At 44.7% G+C, this 12,439-nt stretch overlaps 1 protein-coding gene across 2 annotated transcripts in view; it reads left to right on the forward strand.

The window, feature by feature from the left end:
* The window catches only part of BRF1 (BRF1 RNA polymerase III transcription initiation factor subunit), a 360,212-nt gene that overhangs the window by 251,873 nt on the left and 95,900 nt on the right, over positions 1-12,439 (forward strand). For both annotated transcript variants that reach the window (XM_033952886.1, XM_033952885.1), the window contains exon 9: positions 1,866-1,905. In XM_033952886.1, coding sequence (XP_033808777.1) covers positions 1,866-1,905 — 40 coding nt within the window. The remainder of the gene's footprint in view (positions 1-1,865; positions 1,906-12,439) is intronic.

Genomic DNA, 12,439 nt, shown 5'->3' on the forward strand with positions numbered 1-12,439 from the left:
GAACCAAGGTAGAGGTTGAAGTGAGGATTGATGTAACTTGGTGAGGAACCATTTACCGCCCTGTAACAGAAGCATGCGAATTTGTAAAGGACTCTAGACTCGAAAGGCAGCCAGTGGAGTTGGTGGTAGAATGGGGTGACATGTTCCCATTTCTTTAGGTCAAAGATGAGGCGCACGGCGGTATTCTGGATTATTTTTAGTCTCCTGGTTGTTTTCTTCGTGGCGTTAAGGTATATGATGTTGCAATAATCTAGAATACTGAGGATGGAGGATTGTACAAGAAGGCGGAAGGAAGTGTCATTGAAGTATTTTTTTATGGTGCGAAGTTTCCAAAGTGCAGAGAAGCTTTTCCTGATGACGAGGTCGGTGTGATTTTCTAAGGAAAGATTTTTGTCCAGCGTGACTCCCAGGATTTTTAAGGTTGGTTCGAGGGGGAAGGTCATTCCTTTCAGTTGAATTGTAGTTTCTTTGATTTTGTCATTGGGGGTGGCTAGGAAGAATTTAGATTTATCGGGGTTTAGTTTCAGTCTGAATGCTAGCATCCAGAGTTCGATCTGGTTGAGAATGTTTGTAGTGTGGTCGAGTATTTCATGTGAAAAGTTAGTGAGTGGGATGGATATAGTGATGTCGTCTGCATAAATGAAGAATTTGAGCTTGAGGTTATGAAGAAGGTTGCCTAGGGAGGCCAGGTAGATGTTGAATAGGGTGGGGGATAAGGGGGAGCCCTGCGGGACCCCGCAGGTGTTGTCCCAGCTGTAAGAGAAAGAGTTATTCTTGCATACTTTGTAGGATCTATTTCTTAGGAACCCCTGAAACCAGTTAAGGACCTGGTCTGAGATGCCGATGTGAGCCAGGCATTCAAGGAGAATGGTGTGGTCTACCAGGTCAAAAGCGCTGCTCAGGTCAAGTTGTATGATTAAGGCACTTGAGCCCTGACTGAAGAGCGTGTGGAGGTGGTCGAGAAGGGAAGCTAAGATGGTTTCCGTGCTGTGGTCAGTGCGAAAGCCTGATTGACAGTCGCTGAGTATGTTAAATTTATCTAGGTATGCAGAGAGTTCCGCCTTTACCAGCCCCTCCGCAATTTTGGTGAATAAGGGGATACTGGCAATCGGTCTATAGTTAGATGGGGAATTGGGTGGTTCATTCGCATTTTTTATAATAGGGGTGATCATAATATGGCCTTGCTCAGACGGGAAGTTTCCTGAGGATAATAGAAAGTTAACCCATGTCATCATTTTTGCTTTGAAGCAGGGGGGTGCCGTTTTCATGATATTTGGTGGGCATGTGTCCAATTTGCAATGGGAGTGTGTATATTTGTTGTAGTATGAGTTGAAGGTTTGCCAGTCGGTTACTGCGAATTGTTTCCAACAGAGGTCAGCTCTGGCTCCTAGGTCTGGGTTTGATAAGTAGATGTCTGGGAGAATGGGGAACAGCTCGAGGGGGTTGGGACTGGGGGGTAGTGTTAATCTTAGTTTTAGACTGTTTATAGTGCAAAATGTTTTAGTAGACACATTGGTTTCTAGGCAAATTGGAGTTTTTGGAGACTGTGATATATCTTTGTTGAGTCAATGTAAAATAATCCAAAGATGTTTTGTTAAATGACCTTTTGAGACCGTAAAGGATTCTTCTTCAAGTGTGACATATAAGTCTCATGGATTATTCTTACATTGGATCAATACAAGATATCACAAACTCACAAAGAATTCAGTTTAGCAAGCTAGAAAGTTTGTAAGTACTGAGCAAGCTACTAAATTTAAAATTGAGCCTTCTAATTTTGGAATTTCCTACAGAATTACATGGTATACATTTGGTATATATTTGTTTTGAAGGCTGCGACTAACCTGTTTCATTCCTTCTGATTTCAGCTTGAACAACAGTTGGCAAAAAAACTGGATGATTTTGAAGGTAAAATCCTATCCTAAAGAGCATTGTGTGTTGAAAATAATGTGTTTTCTCTTACATAAATATAGGTACTGTAGATGAATATCCTCTGGTTCTTAACTGTTGCAGAAGGATGTCAATCACATCTTTCAGCTCTTCCTCCTTCACAAGTGGAGTATAGTGCCCTCTCCAGTTTTTCTTTCTGCAAGCAAACTGAGAAAGTGTGTTTTGACCTGCTCTGTTTGGTTTTTATTTATTTATTTATTTTTTAAATAACCCCACTGGGCCAGACCAATGGTCCATCCAGCCCAGCAGCCCATCCCCACAGCGGCCAACCCAGATCACCATCACCCATTAAAACCCCCAAAAGTAGCAACATTCCATGCCACTGATCCAGGGTAAGCTTATCTCGGTGTCATGCCCCGTTTTAACATCTTGTTTCTTTTTTATTTTCTTTCTTTCTTTCCATTTGTTACATACATAACCAAATGCAAGCAAATTTTCACAGTTATTACATTTTAAAAAAGATAAGGAAAAACGTTCCTATTATTTTTGTCCACATCATTGGCGCTATCTTGCACCTTAATAGGCTAGGAAAATTCTAAAAAAAATTATTCATAATATTGTCAAAACAGGCAAAAACCCCAACTTTTCACATGCCACTTATTTATTATTATCAACCACTATATTAGTCTCTAAAACTTTCTCAAGTAAAGGTTTATCTTTAAGAAAAATCTCTAATTGGGCATGGATCCACAAATATATATTTATTATTTCCTTAAGATACCAAGCATTTGAATGGAAATCTGAGAAAAAAAGTAGTTCCCACAGCCAAGACTTTGGACTTAAGATGTAAGAACTATTTCCTTCGAAATTGAGTTTGCCTGGCTACATCTGGAAAAACTCTTAATTGTTGACCACAAAACAAGGCCTGCTTTTTAGCAAAATACAATTTAAGAATAGCTTGCTTTTCTAATTCTGTCTTAAACGTAACCAACAAAGTAGCTTGCTTAGCTATACAATCCTTAGATGATTCCAAAAATTGAGAAATATTTAAACTATCTGGAGATACCAACTAATTTATTTCTCCTTTATCTGCAATATTCCTGGAGCTCCTGGGGATGTAATAAACATTATCAGGTGTAAACAATTCCACCTGAGCATATTGAAGAACATCTCTCATACATTCCCAGGAGTTCCAATGGTGCTAGATAATGGGAGATAGGAAAATTCAAAAACCTAAGATTTTTAGGTCTCATTAAATTTTCCATTTTCTTCAAAAGACCATGCAATAATGTATTGTGTTTAATATTTGACATTGCTGATTTTTGCAAAGTAGTTACTAAAGAATCTAATTTATCCAATTTATTTCCAATTGAAGTCAGTTGAGTCTCATGTTATTTTTGACGTCATCTCCGATGAAAATTGACAAAGTTTAGAAACAGCACCCTGTAAGGAGGTTTCAATTCAAGTCACCACTATCCAGACATCTTGTAAAGTAATTGTCTTATCCTTAGGAAAAGAACTTATAACATCTGAACAGGTATCAGCCATTGTAAATTTGTTGTTTCCCCCACTTTGCTTAGAAAGTTCTATACTTCGGTCCAAACCAGATAGTTGTAAGGGGGGTAGATTCTTCCTCATCTTTGGAGCATAAATCTATTCTCCCTTCAGAACTTAAAGCTGGTTGAAGAGGTGGTGATGGTTCAGCTGACGAGAGGGAAGCAGATTGAGAAGATAGGTTTTCCTTATCATCCAGTGATGGTACCATTATGGGTTGAAGATGACGGTCCATAGGTCCCGTAGCAGAAGAAGATGGAAGTATCTTCGCTTTTCTTTTCCCCATAATATTAAAGCTGATAATACCCTGCTCCCAGCTCCTCAGGGCTCAAAAGGGGCATGTCCTATCCCTTTGGCCATGCCCCTTTAGACTCGCGTCCAAGGGCTCACGTCCATGGGCCGCATACCACAGCTTGCAGTTCTTTTTAAGAGGCCAGATAAGACCTCTCCTCTCAGCACAGGTAGCAAGTTGGCAGTAGCGGTACCTGTTCACAATCTCCCAGCGTGCCCTCCGGTTCTAAACAGCCCTCTGTGTACCGCAGCTTGCAGCTATTTTTATGAGGCCAGATAAGACCTCTCCTCTAAACACAGGTAGGAAGCTGGCCATGGGGGTGCCTGTTCATGATCTCCCAATCTGCCCTCCGGCACTAAGCAGCCCTCTGTGTACCATGGCTTGCAGTTCTTTTTAAGAGGTCAGATAAGATCTCTCCTCTCAATGTTGGTAGCAAGCTGGCTGCAGGGGTGCCTGTTCACGATCTCCTAATGTGCCTTCCTGCACTAAACTGCCCTGTTAATATCTCATTTTCTAAAGCAAAATGGCTCAATAATATTTTAACATTTAGGGCCTGTTTTACAAAGCCGCACTAGTGGCTGCCGCCCTGCAAGACCCCGAAGCCCTTTAAATCTCTATGGGCTTTGGGGCTGTTACCACGCTGCAGCTGCTAGCGTGGCTTTGTAAAACAGGCCCTTAATCTCAGGTGCTTAGCAAAAGAGTCTGGGAGATTAGATTTCCATGTTATATCTCCATTGGTTCAACTTTATTGTAGCATTATTCTAGGTTTGAAGACAGTGCTACTTTGTCATCCCGAGAGTTTAGATGAGTCAGTCCTTGCTTTATCTCACGGCAGGCAAGGAGGGTTTGGTGCCTAGAGGTTCCCAATTTGGAGCAGCTCTGTCTGGGAAAGGATGCAGATTCTGCATGGGTGGTCTGCTGCTCGCAGAGCAACCTCCAGGAATACATGTTGAGCTAGCCTGTTTGATGCAGTTTGGAAACTTGGGGACCATTCCCCTGGGAGCTAGCTCATTTCTGATTTATCAGAGACTTGAGCGCAGGCTGTGGGGTCCCTGTGTGAGTCCCTTTGGGCTTCAGAGATCCGGCTGGTTTTTTCACTCCCCTTGTTGCAGCGCGAGGATCTGTGGGGGTTGAGGTCTCAGTTAGGTCCAGTATGACTGGCAGCCTAAAGATCTCCAGTTTTGAATCTGTTTTGGAAAGGATTTGAGGCAGAAAAGTTTCTCCTATTAGGCTGCTGGAAAACTGACAAGGCAGGCACCAGCACAGCACAGTGAGTACAACCCATTATTCCCTACAGGGAAAATTAGGGGGGAGGGGGAGGGTCAAAAAATGATTTTTGAGGGTTTCTGGGGCCAGAGTTAGGGTTTCCCACCTCCAAAATCCTTGTCTCTGAGTTTTTTTAAACTTCAGGGGAACCTCCAACGGGCTGTTTTGGCTCGAATTTGCTGGCAGCAGCCATCTTGGATTTTAAATTATCTTTTTTTGTAAAACCTTCATCTGCCTCAAAACCCTTCGATTTGTCTTAAAATCAATTGGAATGGATTCCTCCGGCTGTTCTACCCCCATATCATGCCAGTTTTGTGCTGGATGCTTGGCCAAGGACCATCTGTGTACTGCGTGCCTCGGGGCAAATGAGGGAAGGGTAGAAGCCTCAGGCTTAGCCTCCTCTGAGTCCTCTAGGGCTGAGGAACAGCAGAGGGGTCCAGGTAGCATCGAAGCAAGGTGGATGTAGTTCTTAGGAGGCAGTTTGAAGTGCTCTTTTTGTGGATCAAAGGGCAGATGCTATTTGGTAAGGGCTTAGATGACCTCATGGTCAGTATGGTGGATTGCTGTCCTAAGTCTCTGCCTGATAGCAGACCTCGCCTACTTGCTGGGTGAGGCAGAGGTAATTTTCATGTCAATCCTGCCAGTATTACACAGATATCTCCACTCAGAGATCTTATCAAGGGTCCAAACAAACAGCAACCCTGTGTCTCGTGTCAGCCCTGCCTCCAAGAAGACTCAAATGATGCCAAGACAGCAGCTGTGCTTCTGCATATTGGTGGGCAGCTGTCGGCATTCTGGAGGATGTGGGAGCAAATTTTCTAAGACTGCTGAATTTTAGATCTTATTTGGGAGGATCACTAGATCGATTTCTATCGTCTTCTCCCAGATCTGTATGTGGATTCTTCAGTCGTATGGCTGGACAAGAAAACCAGGGTCCAAGTGACAATGCATGGGCAGCTAGATATTCATGCCATAGAACTAGTCCCTGACGAAGAATCAGGCTCTGGCAGATACTCCATATAATTCATAGTGCCCAAAAAATGGCACCAAAGACTGGAGACTAATTCTGGGCCTCAAGTATCTAAATGTGGCCTTCAAAGTTTTGCACTTCTGCATGGATATGGTCTGATTAGAAATTGCAGTGGTAACACTGGGGTAATTCCTAGCCTTCCTAGATCTGATGGAGTTATACCTTCATATTGCCGTTTTCACGGCCCTCAGGAAATACTTGAGATTTCATGTTCTGCAATTTCCAGTTTGCGGCCCTTCCTTTCAGGTTGGCAACAGCTCCATGCACCTTTACCAAGGGTGGTGGTGGTGGTTGCAGCTCACCTCCGCAAGATGGGAGTACAGGTACACCTATACTTGAATGATTGGCTGATCAGAGCCTTGTCAAAGATGGGGGCTGAGCTAGCTGTGCGGCAAGTGGGAAATCTCCTACAGGATTTGGGCTGGATAATCAACTTCAAGAAGAGTCACCTAGAGCCGACCCAAAGCTTGGAACATTTGGGAGTCCGCTTCAACACAGCGAATAGCTGCAGCTTTCTTCCGGAGCCATACAAGCAGAAGCTCATGAAACAGACTGCAGGTCTCCTAGCAATGAAAGATCCCACTGCCTGACTGTACCTTCAGGTCCTGGACTCGATGGCAGCCACTCTGGAAATGATTCCCTGGGCGAGGGCGCAAACGCGTCCCCTACAGGATTCTCCCCCAATGGTCCCTGCAGCATCATTCCCTCCAAAAGCTGCATCTCTGGACAGTGGAAGCTAGGAACAGCCTGCTCTTGTTGCTCCTAGTCAACAGGTGTTTCTCTTCTAATCCCCTCATGGATGTTCCTCACACCTATTGTGAGCCTGGCAGACTGGAGGGCCCATTGTGGCGGGCATCTGCTGCAGGGCCAATGTTTTCTCCATCAGAGAAAATAGTCCATAAATCGTTTGGAACTGCAGGCCATTCGGCTAGCATTAAAGGCACTAGAAAAAGATAAGGAAAACAAGACAGAGGGTTAGATTCTAAAAACTTTATGTTAAAAACCGATGGTCCGCTGTCACAGCCGTTATTGTAGTGATTTTAAAAAGCGGGTCATTCTCCAAAAAAACATGCAGGTTGAAGGAGAGTAGTGAAGGTTCACTAAATCTACATGTACCCATTGCTGGTGATAGCAGTCTGCACATGCGCAAAATAAATGCATAAAAAAAAGCAAACCAAATCAAGATCAGCAGGAGGGATGCCCACTCCCTCCCACTGCCAAGCAATGCCCCCTCGATACCCCCCCTAGCAGCGGGAGAGATGCCTACTTGCTCCCACTGCCAAGCAACTCCCCTGGTAGCGGGAGAGATGCCCATTCCCTCCTGCCACCAAGCAACGCGCCACCCCCCAACACCCTCTCCCGCAGCAGGAGAAATGCATTACATTATATTACATTACATTACATTAGGGACTTCTATTCCGCCTATACCTTGCAGTTCAAGGCGGATTACAAAAGAGCTAACTGGACATTTCTAGTTAAGTTACAACAGTTTTGGGTTTTTTATTTTTCCGGTTACATGCCTACTCCCTCTGCTAACCAATGCCCCCCACAACACCCTCTCAGTAGCAGGAGAGATGTTCACTCCCTCCCACTATCACACAACACCCCTGACACCCTAGTGCCTCTTGATGACCCCCTCCCCCTTGTTAACGATGGCTTGCTGGAGGGATGCCTATTCCCTCCGGACAGCAGAGCCGCCTCTTCAAAATGGCGGGCCTTCCCCTCCCTGGTGCATCTCTCTCACTCCCGGGGAGGGGGGTGTCATGAGGGGGCTTTGCTTGGCGACAGGAGGAAGTGTGCATCTCTCCCACTGCCGGGGGTGGGGGTAGGTGGGTGTGTCAGGGTGGTGTTGGTTGGCAGCGGGAGGGAGTGGTTATATCTCTTACCGGGGGGGGGGATGCTTGGTGATGAGAGGGAGTGGGCATATCTTCCACTGTGGGGGGAGGGGTTAGCATTGTTAGGTGATTGTGCAACGTGGCAGGAGAAAATGGGCATCTCTCCTACCGATCTTCGATTTGGGGTTTGTTTTTATTTATTTTTTTAATATGAGTGGGAGAGTCTGAGCTGTCATGCCTTACTTTCCTGTCAGTCCTCAGGCACTGAACAGAAAATAAGTCATCAACAGCTCAGACCTGTCAGCTAATTTTGTCTGCAAATGTAGCACAAAAAGAATCACTCGGCAATTATAGAGAATTGCTTGGAGTGATCATTTTAATATTAATGAATTTGTTGTACTACATTTGCATGGCAGTATTGGAGACTGCTAGAAAACTTGGAAAAGACCTTGGCAAGCTGTTTTAATAATCCGCCACTAAAATACATGCACACTAAACAGGCTGGAACTGGTTAACGAGCACATGAAAGACAGATTTTAGTTTTGAGAATCTGTCCCAGAGTGTTCTCAGACAATGTCACAGCAGTAGCATATTTGAATAGACAAGGGGGTTCCAGGCATACTCCATTACATCTGGAGGTGCAGATGTTGTTCAGGTGAGCAGAGGTCTGTCTTCAGGCACTGTCTGCAACCCCAGTAGTAGGAGTGAAAACATGCAAGTTGACTTTCTCAGTCAGCTCACTCTAGACCCAGGAGAATGGTCTCTGTCCTGAAGAGCGTTTGACCTTATTATACAACTTTGGGGAATTCCAGCAATGGACTTAATGTCTTCAGCAAAAAACAAGAAGGCAAATCGCTTCTACAGCTGAAGAAACAAACCATGAAGCACAGAGTTGGATGTGTTGGCTCAACCCTGGCCAGAAAGGAAATTGTTTTATGTGTTTCCACTGTAGCCATGGTGGACTGAATCAGTCGCAGAATCGCAATTCACCCAGGACGTATGATTCTAGAAGCCCCAGATTGGTTTCACCAGCCATGTTATATGGATCTAGTAAGGCTCCAATGGGACAGATGCATCAAGCTACTAGTTCATAAGGAGCTACTCAGGGTCCAATCTACATGGAGTACCCAGATTGCTTTGGTCTTACCGCATGGCTTTTGAGTGCTCAGCCTTAGTATGCAAATGATATTCAGAAGTAGTTATTTCTACTTTTCTCTGAGCTAAAAAGCCTTCGACTGTTGTGGCCTATGCTAAGGCCTGGAGTGCTTTGCAGCTCTGGTGCACCAAAGATAAGGTGGAGCCCTTCAAGGCTCTGATCCCGGTGATTCTTGCATTTCTTCAGGCTGGACTAGATAAAGGCCTGGTTTCAAAGTACAGGTGACAGGCCTTTCGTGCTTCCGAGGTTGAGTGGGAAAGGTCTTGCTGGCGTCTCATCCGGATGTGACCAGATTTTTGAAGGGGGCGCTCAGATTGTGACCTCCATTACACCAGCTCTGTCTGATGTGAAATCTTAACATTGTCCTTAAAGGACTTTATAAGCTCCTATATGAACACTTTCAAAAGGTGTCTTCTGGATCTCACGGTGAAGGTAGTGTTTCTGGTAACAATAGTCTCAGCGAGAAGGGTCTTGGAATCAAAGGCACTCTTGTGCGAGAACCATACTTCAGGATCACAGAGGCAGGAATTGTCCTCCGCATGGTACCTTTCTACCAAAGGTTGTTTCAGCATTTCACATCAACCAGGAGGTTCAACAGGCAAAATAAGACATTGCAAGACTGGATGTAAGGGGAGTTTTACTCCTCTATTTTAAACGGACAAATGACTTTCATCTTTCTGACCATCTGTTTGTTCTAACCAGTCAGTCAAGACGAGGCAGACCAGTTTCCAAGGCATCTATTGCCGGATGGATTTGTATAGCAATTTTGTTGACATACATTATTTATTTATTTATTTATTTAATTCGATTTCTATCATATCCTCCCAGTAGCTCCGAACGGGTTACAAGCAAACATTCACAGTGGAATACATTTGGCCTGAAGAAAAATGACCATGTCACACCCTTTTATTGTGAATTGCATTAAGCTCGGGTGTTGTTTAAGTTAGGCTGTTTCTGTTATAAGGCTGTTTATGGTATAACTCCTTTTTACCTGGTCAACAGATTTTCTGATTTGCAGGGGAAATTGGTTCCAGAGTTGGGGGGATGAAGTGGCTGTAGGAGCATTTGCGGGCAGTTTCTAACAGGAGAGACCTTCCTGGGGGGATGCTTAGGCATGTTTCTGTTTCAGAGCGGAGGAGGCGGGTGGGGGTGTACAGGGTTAGCTTGGATCCATCTATTTCTCTCAAAGCTCATTCAACTAGAAGTATAGCTGCTTCCTGGGCAGAGACCAGGGCAGTGCCACCCGAAGAGATCGGTAGAGCAGCTTCTGAAGGGCCAGCTCCGCTCACTCGGAAGACAACTGAAGATCAGGGAGGTGAGGGTGGCCTTCTCTGAGATCCTCCCAGTACCAAGAGCGGATGGAAAGAGACAAGGGGAATTGCAAGTAATCAACGCCTGGATGAGACGATGGTGCGAAGAAGAAGGCTTCGACTTCGTGCGCAACTGGACGGCGTTCTGGGGAAAAAGCAAGTACTACAGAAGGGACGGACTACACCTCAACAAAGAAGGAGCACGAGTTTTGGCAGGCAACATGAAGAAGGCAATCGAGAAGGCTTTAAACTGAAAGATAGGGGAAAGCCGACAGTCGACCACCGGTCGATGGCACGGATAGCAGGATGCCCCGACGAAGAAGCCAAGGACTACTACTCCTACACAAGAGAAGACGACCCCACAGCCAATAAGGGAGAAAAAGCAGGAAGGGACAACTCAGACACAGGAGAGGACGACCACACAGCAAACAAGGGTGATAACACAGGAGCAGTAAAGGATACCGTATTTGAAACTATAGGGACGGCCAAGAGTAGAAGGTCTAAAAAGGTAACACAAAGGGAATTTAGATGTATGTATACGAATGCTAGAAGTCTAGGTAACAAAATGGGGGAACTAGAGACAATAGCAAGACATGACATATTGGATATCATTGGCATAACAGAAACATGGTGGAATGAAGAAAACAAATGGGACACAGTACTACAGGGATACAAACTGTATAGAAGAGATCGAGTAGGGCAGAAAGGTGGAGGTATTGCTCTATATGTTAAGGAGGGAATAGATTCTGTTGAAATGGTTACAACAGAAATGAAAGAGAAGCTTGAGTCACTCTGGATCAAAATTCCTGGTCAATATGGTGCAGATACGAAAATTGGCCTTTACTATCGTCCCCCAGGACAGGCGGAGGAAACTGACTCAGAAATGATGGAGGAAATCAAACAAGAATGCAAGACGGGAAATGTAATTATATTGGGAGACTTCAATTTCCCAGGGATAGACTGGAAACTAGCAACCTCCAACTGCGGCAAGGAGGCCAAGTTCCTGGAGGTGCTAGGGGATTGCTTCCTGGAACAAATGGTAAAAGAGCCGACAAGAGGCAACGCCACCTTGGACTTGGTCCTAAATGGCCTAACGGGACCGATAACAGAAGTGGAAGTCGTGGTTCCACTGGGAACGAGTGATCACAATGTAATCAACTTTAAACTTGACATCGGGAAAGGGAAACATGCCAAAACCTTAACCACCACCTTAAACTTTAAAAAGGGTAAATACGATTGCATGAGGGCCATGGTAGAAAAACGACTAGAGAAGATGGTGGACAAACTTGAAACGGTAGATCAGGCATGGTCCCTACTGAAAAATACTATCACAGAAGCACAAGATCTCTACATTCCGAGGATTTCCAAAGATCGGAGAACAAAGAGCAAAAGAGAACCGGCATGGCTTACCATACAGGTGAAGGAAGCCATAAAAGAAAAGAAGGACTCTTTCAAAAAATGGAAATGCATAAAGACAACCGAAGCCTGGAACAAACATAAAGATGATCAGAAGAAATGTCACAAGGCGGTGAGGGATGCCAAACAGGATTATGAGGAAAAAATAGCCCAGGAGGCCAAAAACTTCAAGCCCTTCTTTAGATACGTGAAAGGGAAAAAACCTGCAAAAGAGGCAGTGGGACCCCTGGACGACCAGGGAAGAAAAGGGTACATCAAGGAAGATAAACAAATCGCAGACAAACTAAATTCCTTCTTTGCGTCTGTCTTTACGAAGGAAGACACCTCAACAATACCTGAAGCGGAGAAAGTGTTTCCAGGAGAAATAGAGGACAGCCTCACCACAGTTGAAGTGGACTTAGACCAGATATACTATCAGATCGACAAACTTAAAAGTGACAAATCCCCTGGACCGGATGGAATTCACCCGAGAGTCTTAAAGGAATTGAAGGTTGAAATTGGAGAGTTATTGCACAAACTTGCAAACCTGACAATCAGAACTGGACAGATACCGGACGACTGGAGGATAGCGAACGTCACGCCAATTTTCAAAAAAGGATCGAGAGGGGAACCGGGCAACTATAGGCCTGTGAGTCTTACGTCGGTTCCCGGCAAGATGGTTGAAGCACTGATCAAGGATAGCATAGTCCGGCA

This window comes from Geotrypetes seraphini, chromosome 7 (assembly GCF_902459505.1).
Source record: "Geotrypetes seraphini chromosome 7, aGeoSer1.1, whole genome shotgun sequence".
In the NCBI taxonomy this organism is placed as follows: Eukaryota; Metazoa; Chordata; class Amphibia; order Gymnophiona; family Dermophiidae; genus Geotrypetes; species Geotrypetes seraphini.